This window comes from Onychostruthus taczanowskii, unplaced genomic scaffold, assembly GCF_017590055.1.
Source record: "Onychostruthus taczanowskii isolate IOZ18803 unplaced genomic scaffold, ASM1759005v1 scaffold1, whole genome shotgun sequence".
Lineage (NCBI taxonomy): Eukaryota > Metazoa > Chordata > Aves > Passeriformes > Passeridae > Onychostruthus > Onychostruthus taczanowskii.
Window position 1 is genome coordinate 23,549,822 of NW_024496525.1, and position 24,349 is coordinate 23,574,170.

Sequence of the window (24,349 nt, forward strand, 5' to 3'; positions counted from 1 at the left end):
ATTAGTCTAAGTTATCTCTGTATGATGTTTGATTTATATTAGGAACAGTGATGCAGAAAGGGATTAATACAGCTGTTAACTACAATGCCTGGAGTTTATTTTAATCAGCGGCATTACTTGGAAAAGACCCTTTATCTCTAGGCTGGGCTTTCTATAATATGACTACATTAAACCAGCTGAAGCGAATCCAGGGCATTGGTGCAAAAGATAAATTGTTTGCCTCAAACATTACTTCCTTTTTGCTTACTATTATGTAGGCTTGTCTCCACATAATTCTTCCTCCCTCTGCAACTAATCCCTTGTAGCAGTAAGAGGTGCTTGTACTGGGCGTGTGTGGCCAGTTTTGGCAGTGGAGGGGCTACAGGGGTGACTTCTGTGAGAAGCTGCTGGAAGCTTCCTCTACGTCCGATAAAGAAAATGCCAGCCAGCTCCAGGACGGACCCTCCACTGGCCAAGGCCAAGCCCATCAGTGGCTCTGGTAGCACATCTGGGATGACATTTTTAAGAAGGGTAGAAAAGTTGTTGCACACAAGCAAATTTCAGCCAGAGAGAGGAATGAAAATACATGATAGGAACAGCTCTACAGGAGCCAAGGTCAGTGCAGAAGGAGGGGCAGGAGTTGTGATTCCCCTGCAGCCCGTGGTGAAGACCGTGGTGAGGCAGCTGTGCCCCTGGATCCTATGGCAGTCAACAGGGGGCAGAGATCCACCTGGAGCCCGCAGAAGACCCCACGCTGGAGCACATGGATGCCTGGAGGCTGTGGATGTGTGGGAAGCCCATGCTGGAGCTGGCTTCCGGCAGGACCTGTGGCCTTGTGAAGAGATGAGCCCACGCTGGAGCAGGTTTGCTGCCAGGAGCAGTGACCCTGTGGGGGACCCGCCTGCTCCTGAAGGACTGACTGTACCCCGTGGAAGGGACCCGCGGCCAGGCAGTTTGCGAGGAGCTGCAGCCCATGAAAAGGATTCACACTGCAGCAGTGAGTATGTGTCTGTGTGGTAGGCTGCTTCTGCTGGGAGCAGGGGAGAAGGAAACAGTGCCAGAAAAGAGGTGATGGACTGATCGTAACCCCCGTTCCTGTTCCCTGGTGGTGGGGGAGAGACAGGCAGGGAATCAGGAATAAAATTAAACCCAGGAAGAAGGAAACGGTGCAGGGAAGCTGTTTTAAGATTTGGGTTTGTTTCTCATTATGCTACTCCGATTTGATTGTTAATTAATTAAACTAATTTCCCCAACTTTCTTTTGTCCATGACTGTAATAAATGAATGAGGCCTCCTGTTTTTGGTCTCAACACATGAGGCTTTTTATTATATTTTCTCTCTTCTGCCCTGCTGAGAAAAGGAGGCGATAAAGAGGTTTTGGTGGGCACCAGAAAACCTATATAGCTGTAGCGTGCCATTAAAAGTTACTTGAGTATTTTGTGTATAGCTATACCGTGATTTATTTGTTTTTTAACAGATAACAGAGTATTCAATTTGTGTCGTTCTCGAGAAAGAGCGTTAATATTGAAATAACCCCGCAGCTGTGGTTCTGGCATTCGGAGTTACGCCGGCTCTGCGTCGGGCGGTCAGGAGCAGGCCCCGCGGCCCGCGCCCGCTCAGCCGTGGATCCGCCCGCCGCTCCTTCCCTCGCCCCCGGCTCCCGCCGCGGTGCGGGCGCCCCCCCCCCCCCGCCGGTCGGCCCCCCCGCCGCTCCTTCCCTCGCCCCCGGCTCCCGCCGCGGTGCGGGCGCCGCCCGGCAGGGGGCGGTGCTGGCGGAGGCCGCGAGCTGTGCCCGAGCGGCGCTCGGTACCCGCGCGGGCGGCGGTGGGAGCCGGGCCCTGGGCCGCGGGGGACGGGGCAGGCTCGGCGCGGCCATGGAGATCGGCACCGAGATCAGCCGCAAGATCCGGGTGAGACAGAAGCAGCCGGGTCGCTCCCTCCGCCCGCGGCAGGACGCCGGGCCCGCATGTGGGGGCAGGCCCAGCGGCTGAGGCACCGGGCTCCGGCCGGCCCCCCCCGTCCCAGCTGCCGGCGGCGGGATCCTTCGGCCTCGGGACTCCCCGGGGAGGGCGGGAGCAGGAGAGTCGTTTTTGTGGGAAGCGGAGTCGGGGCACCCCTGGCCCCCGCCGGGCAGCTGCCAGGTGCCGTCTGTGTCCCGGGGCTGCCACTGTCGCCCCGCAGAGCCCGCCCGGCCCCGGGGCTGCCCGGGGGGCGCGCAGCTTGGCCGGGTGGGAGCCCCCGGTACCGGCAGGGCCTGTCAGCGGCTCCCACTCGGCGGTCACAGTTCGGAAATCCCGGCAGGTTTCTGTTTCCCTGCTGAGCTGGGAATTGCCTTTTATCAAAACAACTTAGATTCGTTTTCTTTGCACCTTATGAGTCCGGGTGGTCTCTGCTTAAAAAAGGACAGCTGGGACTTGGAGGTTGGATGGTAGCGCCAGGAACTGGTCTATCGGAAATACGGTACAGAGAGTGAGGTTCTGTTACTCTGCTGTCACCCCTCGCTCTTAGAGCGTTCCTATCCTGAGCGGTAGAGAATAGAAGTTCAACATGTTAAACCAATGTGTTGAAACAGTAAACGAGAGAAACTTTGCTAAGCCTCCCACCTCTTTGCAGTTAGAAATACTTTGTTGATCCATCCCTTAAATAATATTTCATTATTTTTTAGGGTGCTATAAAAGGAAAGTTACAGGAGCTGGGGGCTTATGTTGGTAAGTTTTGCCATGTGTTCAGCAATCTTCTCTAGATCATTTTTGTTATGTAGGAAAAAACCCAGCTTAGCTAATGGAACTTACTATTACCTGTGTTGCTGCATACAGAAGCCTTAAGCATGAGAAAAATTACCTGAAGTGCTGGACTAGTAAGAAAGAAAGAGGCATACTTCAGAAAATATTACAGTCTAAGCATAAGAGGAAGCAGTATGTGAACATCAGTATATGAAGAATTAAAAGAAAACAACTAAGTCAGTCTGATAGTCTTCGCCTTTAGAAATGGTGGGAAGGGGTTTGAAAGGGAAGCAAACCATGATGTAAATATCTAAGGAAATTTCTTTGAAGCATTAGGAGAAACATTATATGAAGCAAGAGCCTTGGAAATACAGCAGCAGTTTAGCTGTGATCACTCTGAGATGGAATCAGTCCTTCTTAGGCATATTTTTAACAGCTCTTTAATTCAGGGTGAGACATCTGTTGAAATTAGGAGAGAGGACAAAGATGAGTGAGTGGCTTAGGAAATTGAAAGGCCAGGTCAGAAACATTATGTGGGACAAACCTTCAAAATGAAAGAGCTACGTTGAGCTAATGATGATGAAAGACATGTATCTGAATCTTAGAGGCAGGGGGAGATCTTATTTTGGTTTGTGGCAGTCAGGGTGAGCCATGTGAACATCTGCGGTGTGTGTTTGTTTTTTCTGAACCTGGGAGGAAATGGATATGGCACTTCAGAAGTGCAATACTGTTTTCTGCAGCAGTAGAAGTTGGTAACTTAACACAGCATTCTGTTGGAAACAAAATACCTCAGTCCTGGAACTGCATTGTTGTTGTCTGTGATGCTTCTTGGATTTCAGGTGAAGAAAAGTAATGGAAAACATAATTTAGTGATCCTGTGAGTTGCAGAGCCAAGTTCAAAGTTCGCTTGAACTCAAATTCATCTTCTTTCCTATTTCAAGGGAGGCATTGTATTTATGGAAAAATGTATTGGCTCCATAGAAGGGAGTGGCCTATGAGATGACATTCTGAACTCGGTGCCTAGGAACTGTATTTAGAACTTTTTAATTGTAAAATCATCTTTTTCACCATCTCAAAGCTTGTCTTTAAATAATTAATTTTTTGTTGTTTGATTGTTTGGGGTTTTTACCATCATTCCAGGTTTCAGTTTCTCAGTCCGTGATTCTTGCTTTCTCCTGTATTTCTGAAATAAAAGTTGTTCTCATCTCTGATACTAAGATGCTGGTAGAATACTAGCCATATTTGATTCCAGCTGTGACTGTTCTTTCTTTGTTTGCCTTCTGTCTCTGTATTCAGAGGACAGGTTTCCTGTATTCCCATGATCAGCAGACAATGTCTGCAGTTTCTTCTCATTCACCTTCTGAACTTCTTTAAATACCTTTGTGTTCTTTATTGCTAAGTCTGTCTTGCCTTGGCCTCTTTTTTCTTTTCAAGCCACTGTTTCCAAATTTCTGTGATTTTTCAGGTTTCTTTTCTTGACTAGAGTATTTTGGACAACTTTTCAAGTAATCTTTTTCAAAAACTCTCCATTTGTTCTTTCTGGTAACCAGTGAAAAGTTGGTTCTCCCTCATTCTAACCTCTGCACAAGAACCATGCTTTTGTTTCTTTCTGTAACTGCTAATTCTTTTGTCTTGAAAAGTCTTCTACAAGAAGATATTTTGAAACTTACTTGTTGTGTAGTGCTTACAAAGGAAATATTCATCTATTTGAAGCAAGATGAGTCAGTTAATTACTCATCAGCTAGGAAATTTATTAAAAGGCAATAGTTCCACATGCAGTTAAAGCTGGCATAAGCCAACTAAGTTACTAAGAAAGTTTCTACAGTTACTAAGAAAGTTTATTTCCTTCTTCAATCATACTGTTACAGGTAATTGTGCTAACTTATGCTTTTCTCTGTACTTAAAATGTCTTCTTTACTTTATCATGTGTTGAACCACCTGAAGAGCTTATCATGTGAAGGTTTAAGCTCAGAATGGGTTTGTTTGGCCAACTGAGTAGTGGTAGTGCAGGTACAGTGTGTGAATGGTATTTTTGTACTCTAGGGGGGAGATAAATTATTTACAGTGCACGTAGATATAGAAGAAAGGCAATTCCTTTCATTTGGATTCTGATTTCTATTTTTCATTTTTTAGGTCTTTTTAGTGTTGTGTACTGTCTTAGCTTGATTCAATAAGCACAGCTGTACTAGTGCCTTGATTCAGATTCATAATTTGAGGTATTTCCCAGCTGTTTGCACTTACTGTTGTTATGTTCACGTCATGCCATGGAGTGGATTTGGAGAGCATGAGACGTTTGATTAAACTAAATTGAAGTCAGTGCTCAAGAAGCACAACTAATGCCTTTGAGCAACAATTGTGGCAGTCAGTCCTTCAGCAGAGGCCAGAGCTAGGCCAGAGGGAAATGCCAAACACCAAACTCCCTCACCCCTTAATGTGGTAATGTTGGGTCCTAAGCACCTTCCTATGCATTCTGAGGAGTGGGAGTGCCTTGTATGCAAGGGAATGGGTTTCTCACTGTGTATGGAATTGCATGCATTACAGAGTAAAAATTCAGTCTTGAGTTGCTGGGATTTGTTTTATTTTTGTTGGTAGAAAATCTGGAAGTTAATACAGATTTGATTTGTTCAATGCACATATGAACAATATGCACAGAGATGGATATTTCTTTGTTTAGTTTTTGTAACTAAAGGAAATTGACAAGGATGAGGTGCTGTATTTGGCAATATTTGAAGTGATAAATATTGTAGATGTTTGTTAGTATTCAAGAAAAAGAATATAGACAGCAGAGTGGCTTTCTTTTATTTTGTCCTTCTTTCTATTCTATTTACTCCATTTTTAAATACACTGATATCCAGCTTATGCTCTTGTGAAGTAGATGATCTTTTATTCCTTGCTTGTAAATGAGACTTGTATTGAACCTCAGAGGAAATGGACGCCTTGTTAATTTGCTTACCTAATCCTCTGCCTGCACAGTCTTTATAGTAAGACAGAAAGAAGATAGTTACTTGTTTAAAGATGTTGGCTATGTCTTCCATGATTTATTATACTTTAAAGCAACGTATTTCTCTTTCTGTTAGATGAAGAACTCCCTGATTATATTATGGTTATGGTGGCCAATAAGAAGAGTCAAGAGCAGATGACAGAAGATCTCTCCCTTTTCCTTGGAAACAATACTGTCAGGTTTACTGTCTGGTATGTTTGCAAGCGACTTGTTGCACTTCTTATCAGTACTGCAGGACTGCTTTCTATAAGTGACACCTGACATTTTAAAAAGTTATTTTCCCATTATGTAATGTGCATTAATAAAAACCTCTACTTCGCATGTCTACTAAGTACATTAGTTTTAGTCTGTCAGCAGTTAGGCTTTTGAGGCGGTAGATGGCAAAGGACTGGAGGACACATTTGTTTATAAGCCAGTCAGATTTGTAAATAATGTGCTCAGATAAGTGGGGGCTGAATGTTGACTTAAAATTATTCCTGCAAAAGCCCCCGTGAGCATGAGAGCATTGTTCACTGCAGTTAGATGTGAAGGACCAATCTGTTTGCCTTTATGCTAACAGTGCTTCAGGTTGCTGTGCGTGGCAATTACTATATCAGGGCAGATGAGCAGTGGATCTAATTCTGTGTACTGTCTTTGACAAGGCTTAGCACCAAATGCTTAGGTATTCCCACCTCTCAGGCTATTTATTTATTACCATCATCCAACTCCAAAAATCAAAAGTAGAACCTCAGAATTACTGTGAACAGGACAAGTTAGCAACACTTCAACTCTGCTGTCAGCTCCTGACAACGTAGATTCATTTATTCCATGCTGCATGACAAATTTAGCTATTATATTTCTCATGCATTTTCTAATACTGAATTTGTTTTACAGTAGAAACCTGTAAATAAATCCACATTTCAGACATTTGACTCTAGAGATTTTGTTGCTTTCAGAGCTGTGTATTTTTTAAATTTAATCTTCTTTCTGAATCTCCTACCTAATAGAGCTTTAAGGAACGTTCTTTTGTTTTGTATAGCTGAGAAAAATACCACAATTTTTTCTCTTTTTCAGTTTGCTTTCTTTGACATCTTTATACTGACAGTTTACATTCACTTCCAATATTTCTTCTATGTAATTACTTCCCAGGAGCTTTTCTGTTATTGAATAGCAGAGAGAAACATTTTAGAAGTTGGCTATATTATCAAATTGTAAATACTGACAAAAAATGAAAAATAGTTCCAGCTATTACAATTCACTTTATTAGCTATTTAAACTGATGGATTTCGAGGTGATAATGTAACTTGTGTGGATATAGCTTGATTTTACTTGCACAGGTTTCATTTTTCTCCTGGCATTTGTCAAAAATATAATAGAGGAGTACATTTAAACATGGACCTCTTTTTTGAAAACTGCACAGGCGTTTCTTTGCTGCCTCTTGTTGCCTGCCTAGCTGAAGCTTTTGGGTTTCAGTGTATCAGGAAATCATGCAGTTGTCTTTCTCATAGTAGTTTTGGGAATCAGACAAATCAGTGAAGTTTACAAGTGGATGAGGATGTAGCTCCTGTACTACGGTTTTGACTGAATCCTGATATATAGTAAGAAATAGTGTAGCAGAAAACACTTTCAGGGCTTTGTAAATGAAATTAAAACTTTATTGAAAAAACAAGAAATATGTAGAGAAAGCAAATTTCAGCAAAGAAACCAAGATCATTTTATATATTTATATTTAAAATTATGTGTTGACTATATGCACATATTATACCACCAGCTGGTTTTGACACCTGCTTAAATTTTAAACATAGTGACTGTTTTAACCCTAAGTCAGTATTCTCATTTTATATATATATGCACACACACACACATATACATATATATAAAAATACAAACTCAGTGTTACGAGCGCTCTATCAGGTACCAAAGTAGACAGTGGTTAAAAGAAGGATGGAACAGATGACAAGATGAAACCTGTGAATAAGCTGTAAGGGGACTGGTGGAAAGTGTTACGTAGCATTGTAGCTGGGAATTTTATATGCTTTTACTTCTTCTAAAGTCCAGCCCAGAATGTGTATGTTCTTAAATGTTGGTTAAATACAGTACTCAGCAAGATCCGCCTTCCTTGGTTTGTCTCTGTAGCTGATAATTTTTGGGCCTTCTGGCAGAAGTTTTACAGCAATTGTGACGAACCTGGCAATCCTGCTAGTTGGCCACTACTTCTTACTCTGAACCAAGTGTCAGCTCAGTTATTCTGAGGTCAGTATGAAAACTGATCTGCATCACCAGAGCTCAGCTGACAAGTGTTCTAGTGAAAGCTCACAGAAGAACAAGTATAAGCCTTCATTATACCCACATGCACTCTTTTCAATGTGTTCTTGTCCCTTAGCTAATTTCTGATATTCAGCCAAAATTATCAACTTTCCCATTATCAGGTTTGAATTCCAAGTAAGATACGAGTTTAAGTGTTAGGGTTTTTTTCTTTCTTCTCTCTGTAATATGTGTTTATATTTGAGCAGCTTTATTGTATTAAAGCCACATTATTTTCTGTGTTCCTTCAGCTTAGTGCCTTTTTCACAGTCAAAGGGCAAATTTGGTACTTTGCTGAGATATTTTTGCTCACCAGCACATCTCACAGAGTATTGTTGGTGTATACAGAGCATGCTGGAAGAATCCTGAGAATCTTACATACTATGAGTTACATACTGCTTGAGTTTGTACTTAAAATTGTGTTTAACTCTGCTGTGTAATTAAAGTTTCATATACAAAGTAAAATTTTAAGCTATGCTTTAGGCTTCTAAGTTAGGTTTTTTGAATCAGTCTTTTTGATACTTAACTCCATTGATTGTAGTGAAAGGTGGATAGTATTGGCTTTGATTATGTCAACCAACTAAATGCCAAAAGTGGATGATGTGATGAATACTCTGCCTGCATGTGCAAGACATACTAGAGGCAAGGTACTTTAAGCCTCCCTTTTGAGGTTAAACATACTCTGGTTGATGGAAAGTGAAGTCTTAAGGGTGGAAAGGCAGGGGGTTTCCAAGAAATTATTAGTTTCTGTCTATCTCTAGATAGATAGCTCTATCTTTATTAGTTTGAATGTAAGTTAAAGTGTTTTATTCCTCTTTATTCTCTTTTGCTTCCTTCCTTGTCTGCTGTCTATTTTAGGCTCCATGGTGTTTTGGATAAGCTGCGATCTGTGACTACTGGTAAGTAGGAAAATTAAATTTTGAGTGAAGGGGAGGCTTATTTTTTCTGTGTAGTGTTATATGTCTGAGTTGCAAAAATATCTTGGCTGTTTCGTTAATTTTTTATATGGTTTAATGTAAAAGTGAAAGGTACCTGTCTCCACAGAACCAACCAGTGTAAAATCTTCAGAATCTAGTATCTTTGAGAGCAACCTGCCTTCCAGCAAAAGCAGCTCATGTGTGAGTGATGAGAGGAGGCGGGAGGATATCTTGCCTCCTCTTGCAGTGACAAGCACTCGGACTGAAAGAAATGACTCCAGAGTTTCAACCAGCTCACAGGAGCAGAGGAGCACTGCTTCCAGGTAAGGCTGCTGGCTACTTTCTAACACACCTTCAGACATCAGTAGTTGTGTGAGTGTAGTAGCCATTCTGAAGAGTACAGACACTTGGAAAGATAAAAGTATTTTTGAAGAATGAAGCATAGCTGCAATTTGTTGTACAAAAACCATTAAATTAGAACTTAGTTCTTTAAGCAACATATGGGCCTAGATTAATTAACCAAACTGAAAGATATCATTGTGTTGCATTTGTATAAACAGTAATACCATAATGATTCTTCCCTCCTCGGTTTGATTAAAAGACAGTTCTCATTTTCCAGGACTTGACTTGCAGATAATAGTTGGCGATTTCTTTTTTTATCAGGCAGTCTTGTGAAGATGGTTCTGCATCCCGCTTAACATCTACAGTCAAGCCTTTGAGGGAATTGTCACCTTCTGAAGCTGTAATTGACATTAAACCTGAACCAGATGATCTAATTGATGAAGACCTAAACTTTGTGCAGGAGAATCCTTTGTCACGGAAGAAACCTGTTGTGACTGTAACTTACGGTTCCTCTCGTCCCTCGGCTGAGATCTACCGGCCACCAGCTGTCAGGGGTGCAGATGGCAGCATTCACGTGCCCAGATTGTCACAACAGGGCAGCTTGCAGGGGAGCCGCCAGTTAGACACACAAGGCTGCAGGTCTTTGGAAACGGGCCAGCTGTGCAATCCAGAAGCATTTGGCAGCTTAGCAGCAGGTCACAGACCCACCTCCAAATTCGGTGCTGATAAAGTGGGCAGTGAGGTTGGTACAGCCTAAACTATTGTGAAAGTTTGTTCTTGTTAGGAACCTAAATTGCTGTGTACGCTTCAGTAAAATCTTGACCTCAGAGAAATCAAAAGACTTCTGTCGCTGGTACCAGTAGGTTTGAGATTTCATCCTTTTGAGTCCACTCAAAGGATGAAAAAAAAACAGATTGCATAATTTGACATCATTATCTGAGAGCTTGCTGCATCTCAGAGTTAATTACTATGTACATCTTCATGTCATATTGGCTTGGACTAACAGGTTAGCATATTATTGAGCTGATTATGATGAATCAGAAATTATAATTCTGATCTTAAGATCATTGAATCAGCTTGATTTTCCCTAAGTGCTTTGTATTCCCCAGCTTTGCAACATACACGATCTTGTAAATCAGGATTTTTGGCATGCTGTTTATTAGCCTAGATACATTGATGATGAGGATTATTACTACTGTTCTATTTAGGACCATGTCAGTTAAGAATTCTTTGGGATGGATGTTGGACAAGGACAAACTAAAAGATGATTGCTGCCTAAGTACTTCGGAGGCCAAGCTAAGCCAGGCAGGGTGGTAGTCCTAGCTGATAGACTACCCATATGAATGAAGAGCCTTTTTTGAGAGGAATGAAGATGGTTGTGACTGCTAATGTTGTAATGAAGCAAGTATTTTACATACCTTGTATTGCAAGTGCATCTACTTTTATTGCTGCTCATAAAGTTCTCTGTCTTTGCCCCTACTTAATTCTGTATCAAGTATAATGAATTTTGCTTGGAAATCTGGAATGCTTTACAAAGATACATGCTGGTGCCTTAGTTTTTGAGAATGGAGAAGTGCAAATGAGAATGTAGTGATTTACATCATGTACATAAATCACTGATGAATGTCAGGGACATCTCTCCTTGGAAATGTTCAAAAAAGGTCTTGTGATACTTCTCTTCTGTTACTGTTTCACGAATAATGTCCAGAAGAGACAATAGGGACCTTGCACTATGTAAACTGGACCATCCTGACTGTGTGTAAAAATTAGCATCCTTTGGAATATGTAGTTTCCTTGCTTAAAATGAATGCTTACACCTATCTGAAATTAGAATTCATACAGAGGAAGAAAATAATTTTTACTGATTTCACTTTCTCAGACTTTCAACATACTCGTCTTGAAGAATACTATAAATTTCTTTGGAAAACCCTGGTTTTCTGTAGGCATTGGATAATTTTTCTGTACCTGAGAGATTTTTTTCTTTTTTTTTTTTTTTTTTTTTTCCTTGGGTGGTTTACAGTTACATTTGCAGTGAGATGTTTCAGTGTAAATGTGTCTGATTTTCATATTATCCAGAGCAGTCACTTGTCCAACTGGAATGGAAGTTCTCCATCTCCTGGCTCCAGGTGGAATTGCAGTGCTTTCTTTGCTGGCTCATTGATGGGTGGTTTATGCTACATGAGCTGTTTTGCCTCCTCTGTACATTGTAGGAGGAAAGCTCCCGGAAGAGACGGCTGCCTGTTGTAAGCTCGGTAGTCAAAGTGAAAAAGTTCTGCAATGATGGAGAAGATGAAGAGGAAGAGGAAGACTATGGATTGCGAGCAGGAAGCATCTCCAGCAGTGTGTCTGTACCTGCAAAGCCAGAAAGAAGGTACTGAAGATCTCTGAGTTTTCAAGAAGTAATATAATGAATGAAAACTTTGGAAGTGGGGAAAATCTTTGGAAGTTTACACTTTCGAAAATTGACAGACAAAATTTAGTAAACCATTTTAATGTTTTTTGTACTATCTGACAACTCTGTGGATGAGATGGCTGTTTATGCCACCCTTTTGCCTTTGATTTTGTGACCTCTTTTCATTATTGCTTGTAAGATGCAATGGAGTGTGAATTGTTACATTATTTGGGTGAAGCTTACTGGCAAAAGAACATTAATGTTGATATGTTTCAGACCAGGTATTTATTGTGGTAAAATAATTTTTCAGCAATTTGATTTATTTTCAGGAATTGTTTTCAGACCAGTTATCACTTGTTCTTTAAGGTGATTTCAACTTTTCAAACAGTCTTCAGAGGTTTTTCGTTTTTTTTGCTCCCTAATTCTCTCTACATGTCAGGCATTAGTCAAAATATCTTTTGTATCTGTATCATGAGTCAGTATCTTTTCTATCTGATTTTTAACAATAGAGTAAGAACATATAACCTGGAGAAGAGGTGGTTCTACTGACCTGCAGTGCTAGCTTGTATAAGATTTATTTTAAGCTAATACACTGTATTTATCTTCAGTACCATGGCACATTGGTCTGATTTAAGCCGTTTTTTTTGCAAATAATATGTTTTTGATAGAGTCATTCTAATTATGCAGCTGGATCGTATTTTTCAGGATGGCTGCATAATTGTTGGTGCCAGCACAAACATAGCAAGAGATAAGTGGTAGGCAGAGGTGGGAAGAAATAAATGGCAGAGAGTGCCTTTCATATGTAGCATGGTTTTACAACAGCTTGAGAGGTGAAATCACACATATAGACTTCCATTTTTTAGAGCATTTTGTAGATCTCTATCCACTGAGAGAGCAGATTAACTGAAAACTGTTTTGGATAAAGTAATTGTAGATTATGATTTCTGTTAATATTATTTCTGTGTTAACCTGTTGAAACAACTGTCTTTAATGTGGATAGAGTTGCTGTGGAATCTATGTACAATTAATTTTTTTTTTATTTCCTTTAGACCTTCATTGCCACCTTCAAAACAGGCCAATAAGAATTTAATACTGAAAGCAATATCTGAAGCACAGGAATCAGTTACAAAGACAACCAATTATTCCACTGGTAATTAGCATTGATTTTGCTTGTGTTAATCTGTAATATTTCCAAATTCTGTTGTATAAATCCAAGCTAAAGAAAACACTTAGAGATAAGACAGAATGCTAAATAGCAAGTCAGTTATGCATGAGGGATTTACCATGTCCTGTTTTGTTACATTGATGTTCAGTGATGAATCATGAAAACATAAACGAGGCAGAGGGTCTTTTTGAACCAAAGTGATTCTATGATTCTGCTGCCATTTTTTGTATTCTATTTGCAAGCACTTCAGCAAAGGGTAGCTAGCATCATATGAAGAGACATATTGCTGATCCACGATTATTTATATGAAAGATGGAATGAAAAGTGATTTCAAAACTATCAGAAAGTACATTAATTATATGTAGAAGTGGGTGAATGAGTACTTTGCTGTTGTCACTCTAATCCTTCTCATGCTGTTTTTTCTTACAAGTAGGTGTTCCGAGGTGCCACTCAGGGTGCTCTGTGCACATGCACAAATATACTTGAACAGTAGGAGTTCTGCAGGTAGCTAAAGATGCTTTTTGTGAAGACAGACTTAGGATTTTGTGTGTGTGTAGGAATTTGTGAGAGTTATTTTAGCACAATATATCTAAAAACAGTACTATTGTGTGATTGGGTAGTATGTAAATGATTTGCCATTGTTTCTCTGTTTAAAGTTCCACAGAAACAGACTGTTCCAGTTGCACCAAGAACTCGAATTAGCCCAGAAGAATCACAGTTAGAAGTAATTCATGTGCAAAACAGACTGCCTGTTCTAAGTTCTCAGCTTCAAGTAGAAGAGTCAAAGGAGCAGACGGTTGAAGAAATTCAAGGTTATCTGATAATATTCTTTAAGAATTTATACTAGGGGATATCATTTTACAAGCTGAGAAGAGAAAAGGAAAGGAATGCTTTTAATTTTTAAGTTTGCATCAGAAGTTGCATACAGAACTGCCCTGAAGACCATGCAGCTTTCAGAAGCATGGCTGTCAGATAGATACATGTGTCCAAACACACACACAGACAGTCTCAGAGGAGTTAATCAGTAAGCAAAGAATGTTACAGCATTGTGGCATGTCACTGAAGAATAATTTTGCATAAGCACTTCTATTTGGATAGTTTTTCTTTTCCCCATCCTTTGCATATTTTCCTTAGTATCTTGTAGGAGTAATTCTGTCACAATGCTTAAGTGAGAGTGAAGATACTCTAGAGTATTTAGAGCAATTTTTCAGCATATGAAATATTAAAAGATTCTTTCAACACATGATTTCCACACAAATGGTTATGCTGTTTTATTTTTCAGTTTAAATATAAGAATACTCTATTTGCTCTTACAGGACAGCTGATACCAGGCTGTGTCAGCTTTGGTTTTTACTTCTGTTTTGAATCTCCTAAAGGGCAAAATATTTAAAGGCAGTCAGCATGGTTTTCTTATAGAGGATGGAGGATTGTTAGTCACAAGGAATCATAGAAGTAAAGCAGAAGAAAAAATATTTCTATAACAACTACTTATTTTATGCTTGTTAAATGTTTAGATATTTGAATAATGAATAAAATTTGGTTTTGAGTAAGATTTTTGTTACATCATCCTATGGTCATTGTAAAGGAATGGTAAACATTGATTATTTTAAAAATATTTTTGCAGTTGCTTATTCCTAATATAGATGTATTTGGAATCTTTCTGCCACCCTAAAGTCACTGAAATTCTATCTGTAAAGTATGTGAGAAAAAGCTTTATCAGCCTTTAAATTAATTCACAGAAAATAATTGTGCTAAATATTTTCACTCTTTTGCCATTGAAATGGAAATGATAGCTTGCTTCGGAAATCTACAGAAAGCAAAAATAATTTTTTTAAACCATATCTCAAATGTAGAACAGTGCTGCTCTGATCTGCTTCAGGTCATTTAAGAAAACTGTAAAGTAGTCCCTTGTTAGTTGCTTTCCTCTGTGTGTGTTCTCTGAATGGCCAACTCCTCTACAAATGAGGAGGAACTTGGCCTTCATAAGTTGCTGCATTTGTACTGAGCAGTGATTATGGGAAGGAGCAGTGTCCTACAGTACTTTGATTTTGCCATGTTACTGTTCCTGAAACAATGAGAAAAGGGTTCATAATAATGAGAATGGCTTTTAAAAATGTTAAAAGTGTGAATGTTGTTGATTTTTTTTTATCAAAAGAATTAGAGTGTGTGTCTCAGTTCTCTAATCTACAGTGTCATGTTAACATGCTGTAAAATATGCTTCTTATTGGTGTTTTTTTTTAGGAATTGAGCAAAAGGAGCTCTCTTGTCGGCTTCAGATTGATCCTATGATTGAAGATGCCTTGCAAGTGTCTCAGGGTTAAGTCCTGTGGTCTTTTATTTTCAAATCTAATATTACTGGCCACTGAATGTTAAGATACTCCTTTTCAATTAATTATACTGATTTCTACAATTATCTAGTTTCTCCATCTCTAAGGAATGAATGCATCACATTAGTAGCTGTTCAGAGCATGATGGATTTGGAGGGCAAGGGGGGTTGCATCCCCTTCAATGCTGTTTCAGCATAGCCATTCCACTTCTAAAATTTCCTGATCTGACCTAATGTGGCTTATGGCTTCTGTTGATCCACCTCTGTGGAATTAACAGGGAAGTAAAAATGGAAGAAATTAAAACAAAGTAAGATTAGCTTAATAACCATGTAAATTGATATTAGAAATATGCTATAAGTTAAAAGTACAACTGCCACTTATTTTACTCTTTTCTATGTAATTTTTCTCCCAATGCAGACTACTGTGACCCAGAGTCTCTGGTCCACTCAGATACTCGGTCGTTTATCCTGAAGAAGCCCAAGTTATCAGAGGAGACGGCACCACAGAATCAGCAGTTGGGAAGGAAGGGTCCAGAGGCAGTGCGAGTTCACTCAGGACGTCTAATACAGACACGGTGAAAAGCTGCTTCATTTAGGACGCTTGCTAGTCAAATTGCTTGTTTGTGGTTTAGATGGAGCCATTTGGTCAGAGTTGTGTTTTGTCAGTTCAGTCAGGAGGAGTGAAATCATGCTAAATGGACTGACTTTGAGTAGCGGAAATAAAAAAGCAGGGGCAAAAAACCTCACAAGAATCCTTCTCTAGGAGAATAATCCTAGGGTCAACTGTAGCTTGAGTGTGTCTTTGATTTGCAAGAAAGAAGAAGGAACTGAAAAATACTGCCCTTCTGTTCTGATTTCTGAAATCTTAGTCAAGTAATCATTTTGCTTGAATTGCCTTTAGTTTTATACCTGTTTCACCCTTGGATTACATTTCTTAAGAAACATCTTTTAACATAGTATTGAGTGTGGTGAAGCCAGGACCATGATTTAAGGCTCCTTACTGGAGGGTTTGACCAGGACAAGCTTAAAGTTGATGTCAGCTTCAAACCAAGTTCCAGGTAACAAATAGTCCTACCTGTTACAAGTTAAAACCACTCTGAACAGCATGATGAACTTCATCACACGGGCTGCTGTGCTTGAGAATCTGCTGGTGTTTCCTTTCTGTGAGTGGCTTTCAGCAACCTGTGTTAATTGAAAACAAAACCAACACTGAGCAAACAAACCCAGAATGATAACCTGGCAATATCACAGTTGAAAGCTGTGACTGTGCTATAAGAGAGAGGTAACTTTTTTCATGTGAATAGGTCAGTTTCTGACTGCTTCAGTCTGAAAATTCTGGTTTCTGTCCTCTTAAAGGCATTCTACAGTGTAGTTGCTTTTAGCCTCATTTCATAGGGAAGCAAAGTTTATCCTATTGCTCTTTGTCTAAGATGAGATCTCCACAGTCCTCCAAATACTTAAGAATCACCTGTCATTCAGGAAATCCCTCAGGTGAAATGGATGGGATGGTGAAAGGCTGGAGAAAATGTGTGTGTTCCCTGTTCTAATGCTCCTTCTTATCCATGCTGACTAGTGTCAGATACAGGACACTAGGTTATTAGTGTCTGACCTTCTAGTCAGGCTGAGTGTCAAAGTTCTTAGTAGCAGTATTTTGATTCTCTCATCCTAGTTCTAAAAACTTTTACGCCACTGTTTCATAACATGCTTTTCAGTAATTTTGAGGAGACACGTATTTGGTGTGTTAAAAGGTTTGTAATTCCAAGAATGCTATTTGCTCTCTTTTTCTGCCTCAAAACTGCAAATTCCACGGGAATGCCTGTTTGTAAATAAGCTTTTGGATCTGTCTGTTGAGCAGAATGCAACAAACTGAACTTGTTACCTGAGAGCTGTAGTTCTTATTAGTGCCTCAGGGAGACTAGAAGTCAAACTGCTAACTGGGTGCATTACCAGTAATTGATAAAAGGATGTCTGTTACTGCTTGACTCCCCATTGGTAAACTTGTACTACTTTCACTCACTACCACAGCTCATATTCACTCAAACCTCTTGAGTCAGAAAATGTAAATTTGCTATGTTTTCTTTGATAGAGACCAGCTTGCACAGCCAGAGAAACCTGCTAGTCCCAAGTTCATTGTGACACTGGATGGCGTTCCCAGTCCACCAGGATACCTCTCTGATCAGGAAGAGGAAGACGTGTATCTAGTGGAAGGATTAAAGCCAGTTCCTCAGCACATGTGTGCTGGCAAAGGACTGAAAGGTCTTCGAGCACAGCAGATGCAAATTGTAACCAGGCAGCTGGAGAACTGTGACGGTAATTATACTGAGCAACAGGATCTAGCCTTGCTGTGCTTGAGCATGGCTACACCTCCTGCATATATCATGCTTAAGAAACCAAAGTGGTCGTGTTTATTCTTCACATTAGAGAATTCTTGAGGCAAATGAAATGTGGGAGCTTAGTGGGACCATCTCTTCAGAAGCCTTTGTCTTGGTATATTAGAACAATATGGCACATGGTAGTTCTCCACACATCTTAGTATTGATAAGATTTGGTTGGGTTTTTTAAGGTGTTTTTTTGTTTGTTTGTCTGGGTTTTTTTGTTTTGTTTTGTTTTTTTTTTTTCTGGTTGGGTTGGGTTTGGTTTTTTTTTTTTGCTGCTTGGCTTTTTTGTTGTTGTTCTTTTGTTTTTTTGGTTTTTTGCAAATGTAGTTGGTCTTCATTGCCATAAATCTGCTCTTCTGATTGACCTGTTATAATTTGTCCCTGTGCTGATGGACAGGTGATGTTACAGTTCACACACTGACGTGCCTTGAACTTTTAAAAATATGTCAGATGGTATTAATGTTTCTCTTGAGGGTTGTGACACCAGAAGGAGCCTGTTAGTGTAAGGTGTTGATAGAGTCCAGTGGTTAGCACCTGAAAGCAGAACTTAGCAGAGCGTGATTTTACATGAAGGTTTCTGTATTCTCTTTCTATATTTCTTTTGAATAACATGGGAAATTGCTTGCTGAACCACATGTTTGAATTGTTTGGAATGCTGACTTGGTGATGAAAAACACAGAGATTACTGCTTTGTCTTAGGCCTGTTGAATACATGCCTGAGGACCATGCTTGGATTCATGTTTACTTAGCTTTCTTAAGAAAATAAGGATCTTTATTTTCTGCAGTAGCAGTGTATCCAAATTTCTGAATGAAATAAAGAACACTATTTGATGCTGTACTGAGAACCCTTAAATTGCATGGATCCAGCTGTAAATGTGCAATGCAGTTATGAGAGCAACATAGCAAATGATCTTTTAAGTCCATGTCCTTTAAGTTCCCTAGCTGCAGAAATACTGCACATGTCAGACTGTCTTAAAGATTAAGGGAATGTTGTGTATCCATACACTTTACTAGCACAGAGAAACAGTCCTTACAGTACTTCCATGCAAATCCATGCTTTGCTGTGTGTAGCCTCAGACTCCTCACCAAAGCTGTTACCAGCACAGTCCTAGCTCTGTTAAGGATTCCTGTGAATTTGCAGGGATGGGTCTGAAGCTCACACACAATCAGGTCCATGTGGAAGTGATCTGTATGAGCCAATGTGGTCCTACAACAGGATGGCATTATTTGGCTTTGGTGGCTTGCAAGGAGAAAGCATAAATGAGGCTAAGCACAGAATGAAGCTGGAGCAATTTGTGTCATCAGTAGGATCAGAGAAGGAAGTCTAGGTAGTGCTGGAAAACTTTGAAAAGCCAAAGGTTTAGGCAGATTTCAGGAAATAAGACAACAGCAACATATGTACAATTGTCTAAATTTGGAGAATAAGGTTTTATAAGCAATTTAAATAGGAGAAAGTCAAAGTCCCATGTTCCTGTAAGGGTACTGAAGGTGTAGAATGTTTCAGCTTAGAATTTCTTAAAATACTTTTTGGATTAGAGTCTGGGTTCAGGTAACTGAAGTGTCTTAACAAATTACATAGAAGTGGTTCTTTTTCAGTATATGCCCCCATAATAATAAATCTGATTATAATAAAAATTGATTTTTAACTTTCACCTCTTGAAATAATTTTCTAGAGTAAAAAATATCTTGGAGAAAGAAGCATGGCTAGAATTAACTCATGGCTCAGCAGAACAGTCATAACTCAGGTTCAGTTGGGGTCATTGCCTTGTCTGTCCAAATCTTTAAATCAGTTTGGATTGAAAAAGAAAACTGATTTATTTTGCTTGTAAACAGTGCAAATTTGATCTTTTATGATCAAGCTTCCAAAAGGCAGCTGTCAGTCTAGTATTATGACTTTCCACTTTATGGTTTTGGAAATTTTCTTCAGAAAATATGATGTACATAAACTTTTACTGTCATGACTTTTTTGATTAAGAGAGAATAGAAGTACAGTGGATTTTGATTATGCTAGATTGTTTACACCAAGTTGCATATAGAATCATAAAGGTCCCAGCTTGGGGTTGTTTTTTTTCTTGTTTCTTACCATCCAGTGGAAATGGAAGACTTAAGTATGCTACAAAAGCAGGAGAAGGTGCTGGAGCGCTGCAAGTACTGGCCTGCCTGTAAAAATGGAGATGAATGTGTGTACCATCACCCCACACTACCTTGCAAGTGAGTAGTACAGAGTTCATCCACTTGACATGCTATTTTGGTTTTCATTCCAGTGCTGCAAACTTCCGCTCTGTGTCAGTAAATATTCCAAGGCAGCACAAACCTGTCAGGCCAGGATCGGAGCTAGATGATCACACTGTTATTTCTCCTGTTTTCCACCCCTCTCCCAAGTGTCAGAACACAGGAATGGCTGCTGCACCCTTGCAGAAGAAAGCTTTAGTTTAGAGTACAGGCTGCTGTTCCTGAGTTGCTTGAAGATGCAGGAATTAGCATCTTAAAAGAATAGGCCTTCTTCTGCCAGCTGTTACAGTGCTTTTGAGGATTAGGTTATCATTATGTAGTAATGCTGTGATTGTGGGTTTTAAATTTGAAAGAGAAGGTGAACTCTGGAATGTGCCCTGTGCCTTTGACTTCTCTTCCATAAGCAGAAACAGTCCAGGAAAACGGTGCCTGTTTTGAGGTAACTCTTACCAGATTGGGTAATTTCAGTTACTTGGACATTTGAATTATCTTATAAAATCTGGTGAAACTAAATTCAAAATAAAACTCTTCAGAGAAAATCATGTTACTTAGGGAACACTACACCTCTCTCTGGGGAAGGTCTGATATCAAATTGCCTTTTGCCACTCTGCTGCACAGTAAAAGGGATGTGTCCTGGCTTGCACCAAGGAGTTTGGGACCAAACTGTTCTGAGAGTGAGGTGGTTCAGTTGTTCACTGCATGGAGGAGGGGTGTACAAGAAGGGCAGCTGAGTGCAGGTGTGTGGGGGCACAGCTTGTGCACTACACCCTGTGCCCCACTTGGGAAGGAACCAAGGCGTGCCCCAGCCCTGCTGCACCTCTGGCTTTCTGTGATACTCTGGCTTTTATGTGCAACAGATGTTTGGGGATTTTGCTCCAAGTATGAGCTTTTGACTCAATTTCTTTTTCCTTAGAGTTTTTCCTAACTGCAAATTTGCTGATAAATGTCTGTTCATCCATCCAAACTGTAAATACGATGCGAAGTGCACTAAGCCAGATTGTCCTTACACTCACGCCAGTCGACGAACACCCCATCCATCTCCTAAACTAGGTGAGCACATCTTGTTTTTTGAGCTTTAAATGATAGTGCTAAAGGGACAATAGTATTTTTGGAAACAGAAACTGACAGGGATAAAAAAAATAAATTAGGTAAACTCAAGCAAAAAAATTCTTACAAATCTTAATGCAAGATGGAGAAGAATAATCCAGTGTTACTGCAAAATCTGGTACCAGAAAAATGAAGGCTGTGCAAGGCTAAATTGGTGACTTGCACAAGTTGTCTGTTTCTCTGAAGGGATTAACCAGCACTGCAATTTTGCTCAAATTTTTTTCTTAAACTGGACACATGTTGTACCAAGGGCTTGTGACACACACTGAAAACAGAGGCTCCTGCCTTCGAACATTTTTTTCTTTAATGCCAGTGTAGGAGTGAAGTTGGTGTAATGATGAGATGACTTCTGGGGTGAGGTTACTTGGAAAAGGCAGTAGCTGTGTTTGGTACGGGGTGGTGTTGCTGAGCCTTTGAACCACACCGAGGTGCAGGGCCTTTACTGCATGGTCTTTTGGAAGTCATTTAGCCCCTAGTCACAGTTCAGTGCAGTTTTGTTACCTTGCCAGAAACCAAGTACATTGTGCTTGTCTCCTGTATCATTTCCAGCAGCTCCTCTGTATTCCTGGAAAGTGCAGTGCCTGTGCTTCTCAGGTCAGTTGAAACTCTAACAGGCTTCCTGCTGTCTAAATTTAACATTTGAGATTCTCTGCCTACCAGAATCTCTGTGTAATTTGTTGGAAGTTTTGCCTTGATCATGGTACTTCCTGTCCTGTAATGTTGAAGAACCAAGTTAAATGATTACCTGATAGCCTTGTTTTACTCCAGGATCTACTAACTGCATTGGGAAGTGCTGTTTATATTTCTTGCCGAATTTTGGTGTATTATAAAATGGAAATTCTAGCAGAAAGATTGATACATTTAAGGTTGTGCAGAGCTGTCTTAAAAAGGCAATTTATTCTGATCCAGACTCACTTCCTGTTCTTTTTGTTTCTACTATTAGCACCCCTGCCCACACTGTCCATACCCTCCAGTAGTCCGCTGTGCAAGTTTTTTCCAGCTTGTAAGAAAATGGAGTGTCCATTTTACCATCCAAAAGTAAGATATATCTCCTATCTTCCTTCCTTTCTAGAAAGAGACTTAAAACATGCTACTTTGGGACAGGAAATGTTACTAGGAGTTAACACTTTTTGCTATTACTGTTCACATTTTAACTTTGCCTTATAAGCAGAATACACAAAAGTAGTGACTTAAGGAATTTGGAAAATTATACTTTTAAGTTATCTTTCTACCAGTTGCTGCTGGGGAGCTTCAAACAGGCTATATCTCTTCAAAATATACCCAGCCAGGATGCTGGGGGCAGAGAGGAGCCTTTTGGGAAGGAATAGGTCTCAAGACTCTTGACTCTTCCTTCAGATAGGCTGCAACATACAAAAACTTCAAAGATTGCCCAGTTACCCTAAAATTTATTAATGTAATCTTTATACTACGGGAGTCTGTTACTTGGGTACATCTATAGAATTGTGTCCCTGCATCTAATGCCAGGAAATGTAGTGCTCTTTCCAGCCCTAATAATGCCAAAATACCCGTGCTCAGATACTGTATTAGCCAGATACTCTGGCTTTTCTCCCCCCTCAGGTAATGCTGTGTCATGCTCCCAACTTGTACGCAAAGATCAATTCAAGCTGAACCCTGTAAACTCTTGCAAGCAAAGGAATTTCCACCAGTCAGTGCAGTGGCAGTTTTGGAGCATGAAATTCATAGTTGGTACTTCTTAAAAAGGATTTTTTTCACTGGGTTGAGCTGGTTGGCTGTTGGCCTAGCTGCAGGTGAGATGTGTCACACAGCAATACCAGGGTCACAGTGCAGCTCAGCATGTTCAGGAGTTCAGGCAGCCAGCACTGAGCAGCCTCTTCTGAAATACTTTTGGTTTTAGCATTGTAGGTTTAATACACAGTGTACAAGACCAGACTGCACTTTCTACCACCCCAGTGTTGCTGTACCTCCACGCCACGCCTTGAAATGGACTCGAACTCAAGCCAGGTGAGAAATACTCTAAACCTAAGAAAAATAAAAGGTGTGTTGTGACATTACTAATGTAGTTTTACTCACAGAAGTAATGTGTGTGTGAGGAACAACAAAGATGTATGAAGAAAGATATCCCTTTATGGGCAGCTTTCTTTGAAAGACAGCTCTGTGCTGTTTGGTAGTAGTTGTATAAACATTAACTAATGTGATGGAAGCCTGATAAACAAGTGCCCTGCAGCTGAGATAGTGCAGTCACTGGAATCCTGACCTGGACAGGTGGTGTTTTCCGAGTTGTATTTGAATAAAGCTGAAAATCCTTTTACCATTGTTTTATCTTATGTCTAAGCTGTCTTTTCCACAATAGGTTCAGCTGTTTTCTTTGAGTGTTTCTGGCAGGGCAGCTCCTTCCTGGCACCTTCCTGTGATTTCATAAACCAGTAGCAGACTTCCCAAAGCTGCAGCTATGCGCCTGCCATAACGCTCATGTGATTTAATGATCCAATCCCCTCTGCAAAGGTTTTAACCATTACAGGCGTAGGGCACAGAGCAGTTCTCTAATCATCTTTACAGAGGGGTAGAATTGCTTCTTATGGAATTGGTTTTTTCTTCCTCCTCAGTGAATGAATAGGATACAACCTGGGACTGAGCTTTGCCTCCTCTGGGCAGTAGAGGACAGGAGGATCAACCACCAGGACAGCAGGAAAGACTCATACATTTTGGACTTTGAATATACATTGTTTTCATAAAACGAGGTTGATTGCATACTTGAAATGTCTCTAATTTTCCAAGTTTGTAAGTTTGGACAATTTTACATTTTTTTTACACTGTAAGAAAAAAGCATCTGTGTAAGAAAAGTTTTGCTTTAAGTTCCATTAAAAACCTTCAAAGCACATTTTGTGTTCTGTTTGGGTAGTGTTCCTTGTTTAAGGGTTGGTGTGTTGAAGAATAAAGTATGGCAGCAGAAGCACTTAGAAAGCTTATTCCTGTGTTGGGATCATACTGGAAGTACTTTTTGTCCAAGTGTTTGGTACAGTGCACCTGGCTGCACTGCTGTCACAGCACCCAGGGGCTGGGTAAAGACAGATGCTTTGTCTTTTGGGTGTTGTTCTAGTGCAGTGGTCGTCACAGTCCTGCTCTCTAAAATGAGGACAAAAAGACAGGGAAAACAAACAGCTTCATAAGCCAGAACAATTAAAGAATTACTGATACTGTTCTCCACTTAAAAAAGCCTATGAATTGCCACTTCACTTGAAAATAGATACTCTGAGATGTCTCTGTTTATACCCAGAAGAAAAAGTACTTTTGAACTTCTAAGGAGTTCTTTTTTCCTGCTCTTTCCTGAGTACACTGGTTTTCCCCTTCAAGAAAGTTCCTGTGACTTATATGGCAAAAAAATAATGAACACACATGCCCATAAATACAGTTAAGTGGTATTAAAATGATGAAAAGTGTTGAACAGTAACATAAATGCACTTTTTTATTAAATCTTTTTTATATTTTGGGGAACTACATTTTCACAAAAATATACAAAAGAATT

The 24,349-nt window shown here is 40.0% G+C and overlaps 1 protein-coding gene across 6 annotated transcripts; it reads left to right on the forward strand.

The window, feature by feature from the left end:
• The first annotated feature begins 1,755 nt into the window (after positions 1-1,755).
• Positions 1,756-23,702, forward strand: ZC3H14 (zinc finger CCCH-type containing 14). 6 transcript variants are annotated; one of them, XM_041398088.1, is made up of 18 exons: positions 1,756-1,888; positions 2,644-2,686; positions 5,779-5,893; positions 8,844-8,884; positions 9,030-9,225; positions 9,566-9,986; positions 11,455-11,615; positions 12,686-12,786; positions 13,458-13,613; positions 15,043-15,117; positions 15,546-15,702; positions 17,214-17,437; positions 19,596-19,716; positions 20,651-20,787; positions 21,394-21,438; positions 21,788-21,882; positions 22,721-22,827; positions 23,430-23,702. In XM_041398088.1, the coding sequence occupies exons 1-18, from the start codon at positions 1,853-1,855 to the stop codon at positions 23,434-23,436; spliced, it is 2,238 nt and encodes a 745-aa protein (XP_041254022.1). In that variant the 5' UTR covers positions 1,756-1,852; the 3' UTR covers positions 23,437-23,702. The 6 variants fall into 6 exon arrangements, with proteins under 6 accessions (XP_041254022.1, XP_041254033.1, XP_041254050.1 ...); XM_041398099.1 differs by having other exon boundaries at positions 21,397-21,438; XM_041398116.1 differs by lacking the exon at positions 21,394-21,438.
• Positions 23,703-24,349: the final 647 nt, after the last annotated feature.

Excerpts from the sequence above, each read along its gene's own strand:
- ZC3H14 (XM_041398088.1), top strand. The coding sequence starts at position 1,853 with ATGGAGATCGGCACCGAGATCAGCCGCAAGATCCGG. Across the intron at positions 1,889-2,643 it reads AGATCAGCCGCAAGATCCGG|GGTGCTATAAAAGGAAAGTT; the intron begins GTGAGACAGAAG and ends ATTATTTTTTAG. Across the intron at positions 2,687-5,778 it reads GGAGCTGGGGGCTTATGTTG|ATGAAGAACTCCCTGATTAT; the intron begins GTAAGTTTTGCC and ends TCTTTCTGTTAG.